Raw genomic sequence first — 5,185 nt, 5'->3', positions numbered from 1 at the left:
AAGTGGATGCCCGAGTGTCACCGGCTGTGGTACGATCTTATAAGGGAAAGCTATTCGACTTACTATTCTAAGAGACAACATGAGAAGGAAGGCTGGCCTAGCGTTCTTAGCTTGTCGGGCGCCACACGGGCTAATTCCATGGCCAAATTTGCCGATCCGTGACAACATGGTATCAGAGCACGGATCCATCCGGTAGGTGGGCGAGTTGGAGGAAACCCGTGGTCTACTCGGTCCTACAAGGGCGGAGAGTGAATTGTCGGAGCAAATCACGCTCGGATAAAGTGCAGCTCTCACCTCTCGATATGCATCTAGGATGCCAATGGGGGTACAGACGAGAAATCGATTTCTCACCGAATAAGAATAATGTTCCTGGATCAATTCGGCGAATCTCAAGATGGGTATACTATCACGTTTTCAATAAAGAAAGAAACCTCCATTGATCAACTGGGTGTCGGAAGCACTTAGCAAGTGAAAGAGGGAGCTTCCAAAACGCACGGTTGGCTCAAAATGTCTCACTTGAGAGCACAAGTGACTGTAGGAGCCCGAACTATTAGGATGCACATGTGAGTTGTGTTGGAGAAGTCCCACATCGGATAATTGATGTGCTGTGGAGCAGTTGATATGTTTTTGTTGGCCCATAACTCATTGGCTTAAGCTTTTGAGTGAAGGTGGATCCAATTGGATATGTTAACAAATTCCGACTTGAGCTCCCTATTGGCTATTTCCCTGGTAAAGATATCGGACTTCTTTGTGTGTTCCCAAAAAATGGTGTCAGAGCCGATGGTTGATTGGTAGCCTACTCCCAATATGTATCGGTGTTTGGTGAATATCTCAAGGAAAGAACTTGGTGGCCAACGCGGTTTCCGGGCCGATGGGCATTGTGATGTATCAATGCGGGGCTCGATGGGCGTTGATGGAGATTCAAGTTGAAATAAGTTAGTACATAATGATACTTGTATTAAGGGGGAGCAAACCTAACACCAAAGTTCACATGTGAGGAGGAGATTGTAGGATGCACGTGTGAGTTGTGCTAAAGAAATCTCACATTGAATAATTAATGTGTTCGGGAGCGCTTAATATATCTTTATTGGCCCATAACTCATTAGCTTGAACTTTTGAGTGAAGGTGGATCCAATTGAATATATTAATGGGCTTGGACTTAGGCTCTCTCTTGGCAATCTCCCCGGTGAAGATATCGGATTTCCGCTACGTGTTTCCAATACGAATAGCCTTGGACCAAAAGAAGCTACTGATGGAGAGGAGTTATTCTATTGGGCAAGCGTCCGCCATTCATGTAAGTCCCCTTAGCAGCTGTACCAAGTGATGCAAGGAGGCGACAGAATGACAAGCAACAAGGAGTTGCGGAAATGAGTGGGGTAGTTTCGTGTCCTCCAATCATACTCTGTACCCTTTGAGTAAAGCTTAGTGGTGTCATCATCATGAGTGAGATGCATAGGAGAAGATTCAATTAGTTCATAGGAGTGGCGTCGGGGTGGTTTGTAATAGGAGATCTAGGTCATAATGAATATACCTTTAGGAACTTTGAATGCGGGATCGGTCTCCAATGTGCAAATTGGTTGGGAGGCGATGCCACTTTCCCGATAAGGTCATGATATGCTAAAATCGGTTGTGGTGCCTAAAGTATTCTGCTCGTCTCGTTCGATAGACTGGATGCTTGAGTTTCATTGGGCGTGGGTACAACTCGATACGAGAAAGCTATTTGCTTTATTGTTCTAAGGGACAACATGAGAAGGAAGGCTGGTTTGGCGTTATTGGCTTGCCAAGTGCCACACAGGCTATTTCCGCGGCCAAATCTACCGATCAATGACACACATTCTCTCTCTCACACACACATGCGCACATACCAACAAATATAGATCTCTTTGTCTTTGTCACCCTTCCTCCTTCCCTTGCGGTGGTTATCATGCTCAAATTAACATAGCAACTAAAGATAATTAGTTTCGGGATAAGTTGGTCTCATCCTAAAATCGGGAATCGGATCAAACAGAATCGATTTTTAGTTTGTAGAACCGGTAATTAACCTTTATCACCTTGGAACTGGCAGTGTTGTTGTTGTTGTTTTTTTTTTTTAATGATTTCTATTATAAATACTTTGTCTTCAATTTTTCTTTATGATTTACGCTATGAAAGAAAGAACAAAAAATATATGCACATCGCATCAGTTTGTGATGGGAATGATAACTATTCTCTTCTCGGGCTCTATTTTTGACTAGAAATAGAAAAATCTACTTTTATTCTCCACATGAGTTTCTAAGTAGAGGCACGTGTTTGATAACAATATAAAACTTATGTCCAAAGAACAGAAATTCATTTGATAACAATATAAAATTTATATGATTGCCAATAGTTGGACCTTGGCCGGAGACCGGCGCCCAACAATCGGTAGAGGGTGGCTAGCGAATGCAAGAGAGGAAAACGACGATAAAGGATTGAAGACCTGCGGCGGGCAATCGACAGTTGGCAGATGGCAACCGACGGCAAGGACTCGAGAGAAAGGGGGTGAGTATTAAGAAGAATTATTGTTTATGTTCCAAATTTGTTGATGGGCCAAAATAATTTGTCTCGAAAAAAAAAAAATTTGCGTTACCAAGCGATTCTTAAAGGCGAACCATACTGACCAACTTTCTTTTTTAATTTCAATTTGCCCAATCCAATCCACTCCTGTTTTACATTATTCTTCCAACCTCATATAATTTCCATACACATGAAAAAGAACTCTGTGCTCAATCTTCTCATTTTATGATCCACTTCTCCTGGAATCTTCAAAGATCCCTCTCATGCATTGTTAGGTCATAAGATTATCATACGAGAAATTACACATTTCATATTCGTTATTATAATATCAAATGCGAAACGGCATGTCAAAAATCAAAATCCCCAAAGGAGAGAGAGAGAGAGAGAGAGAGAGAGAGGAAACAAAGTCTATTCTTAGCCACTACTTTATCCCAAGGCCAAGCACAGACCTAATAAGTTCAGAAGGGATAAGCATTGGACGAAGAAGAAGAAGAAGAGTAGAAAGAGAAGGTCAGTCAGGGCTTTGCTTTCAATGCGTATTATCACAGTTTCTGCAAATTTCAGGGAAAGAGCGGAAGAGGCAACCCCAAAGTACAGATTTTGATCAGACACGCATGAAAGTAAAAGTCGAAACCCCCCATTCAAAGCGAACAGAGAAGAACCTCTTTCAAGACTCTCTTCTGCAACTGCAACTGCGAAAAGCAAGCAACAGCACAGCTGCCGGGGGGGTCCAACCAAAGATGAGATGAGACGAAACCCTAGCCACGTTCTCTTCCGCTGCACGCATTATCCCCCAGCCCCATCCCCTCCATCACCATCACGCCCCGGTTGGGGGGGACGAGAAAAGCGAAGGCGAATCAATGGGGGGTCCGGAGAGAATCAGAGTTATCACGTCCCCCCACCTCAACAGCACACGACCCGCTTCCCCAACCCGAGTGAGGTCGGCTTTGCTTGCTTTCTTCTTCAACTCCGGAACGCAAAAGTCGCCGAATCGCGAGACTTCGAGATCGCTTATGATTTTTTCTTCCCCGACCAAAACATTGGGAGACTTTGCTTAGCAGGAACGAGAAAGAAAGAGCAAAAGCTTCAAAATTTCCTGTTCTACCTAATATGGATGCCAGAACAGTATACCCTGCACTAACTATTTTGCCTAATCTCTTACCGGGAAACAGCAAAAACTAAGCAACACAGTTTCAAACTAAGGAAGAAGAAAGAATTCCCTCTAACAAAGCATGTCGAGCAACAGGAGATCACAACCTCAGATACTTTTCAAAAAGGCCAAAAATAAAAAATAATAATGAAGAAACTGAACTCAATTATAAGGTGGCGGTGGCGGTGGAGGTTGCCTCGGAGCAGGAGCCCATATCGCATCCGATGACATATGGCGACCATACACCGGCTCCGCCTGCCGCTGATGCCCCGGCCCGCTATCTCCTCCACTCGTCATCTGAGGAGACTGCCCCTCCCCACCGCCGCTCCCCGCTTCAGACGTCGCCCTCCGCGCGTTCTCGGCCTCCTCCTCGGCGTCCGTCAGCCTGTGGAACGTCGGGCTGTTGAACGACGCCGCGACGACGAAGACCGGCCCGGCAGCGACGAGCGGGCCCGCGACGGATCCACCGACGATCTGGCCCTGGGGGCCGGCGAGGGAGATGGAGAAGGCGATGGGGGCAGCGGCGGCGGCACCGGACGAGGCGGGCGGGGAGCGGGGGAAGACGGTAGCGGAGATGGAGAGGATGTCGAAGAGGCCGCGGAAGGTGAGGGTGGCGCCGGGCCCTGGGGAGGAGGGGGGCTGGCGGAGGGTGAAGTCGGAGACGGAGCCAGAGGCGGAGAGGACGGAGAGGGAGAGGGAGCGCCGGCGGCAGAAGCTGTGGAGGGAGGCGACGACGTCGGAGCCGCAGGGGACCTCGAGGATGTAGGGGCTAAGGGAGGGCTCGGGGTCGCGGGTAATGATGAGGGGGGGCTTGGGCTTGTTCTTGGACCCGGGGGGGCGGCCGCGGCGGCGACGGACGACCTCGATGGTGGAGCCGTCGCCGGAGGCGGGATCGCCGGGGGGCTTGGCCTTGGGACTGGGGCTGGGGTTGTCGGGGGAGGGAGGAGAGGGGCGGAAGTGATGGAGAGAGAAGGGGTGGTGGAGCTTGGCGAAGAGGGTCGGCGGGGTGGCTGCTCCAGGGTGGTCGGAGGGGGATTCGAGGTACTCCCCTTTCATGGTGGACGGACGGACGGACGTCGACGGCGGCGAGGGAGAAGCAATGTGAGAGAGAAAGAGGGAAGTGGGTGGGTGAGCTTTGAAAGCAAGAATACAAGAGGCTCTCTCTCTCTCTCTCTTCTGATGGCGCCGCTGGTCTTGGAGGTAAACAGTGGGGTCCACCATCCTTCGTCAGATTCATTTACCTTCGTCTTTGCTTAAATCGGTTGTTAAATCAAATTCTTCCAAAGCAATCCTTCTAATGAAAATTTCAATAATAAGAATGAGCCAAGCTACAAAAAGGCTTGGTTCAACCGCAGACCGCCTTTTGCTGAGAGAAAGATTGCCGACCTAAGACATACTTTGATTGACGTTGTCGGTTTTTTTGGGCAAAGGGGAATGCTCGGGTAATACCCCAAAAAAAAAAAAAAAAAAAAACCAACAAATAGAGGTGACTAAAACGTG

At 48.0% G+C, this 5,185-nt stretch overlaps 1 protein-coding gene across 1 annotated transcript; it reads right to left on the bottom strand.

Moving 5' to 3' along the window:
* Nucleotides 1-3,650: 3,650 nt before the first annotated feature.
* On the bottom strand, nt 3,651-4,835 carry LOC115739475 (AT-hook motif nuclear-localized protein 28-like). Its single transcript, XM_030672582.2, has one exon. The coding sequence runs from the start codon at nt 4,739-4,741 to the stop codon at nt 3,848-3,850; it is 894 nt and encodes a 297-aa protein (XP_030528442.2). The 5' UTR covers nt 4,742-4,835; the 3' UTR covers nt 3,651-3,847.
* Nucleotides 4,836-5,185: the final 350 nt, after the last annotated feature.

This window comes from Rhodamnia argentea, chromosome 2 (genome assembly GCF_020921035.1).
Source record: "Rhodamnia argentea isolate NSW1041297 chromosome 2, ASM2092103v1, whole genome shotgun sequence".
In the NCBI taxonomy this organism is placed as follows: domain Eukaryota; kingdom Viridiplantae; phylum Streptophyta; class Magnoliopsida; order Myrtales; family Myrtaceae; genus Rhodamnia; species Rhodamnia argentea.
The sequence above is the reverse complement of the archived record's forward strand: the minus strand, read 5'-3'. Positions and strand labels throughout refer to the sequence as shown.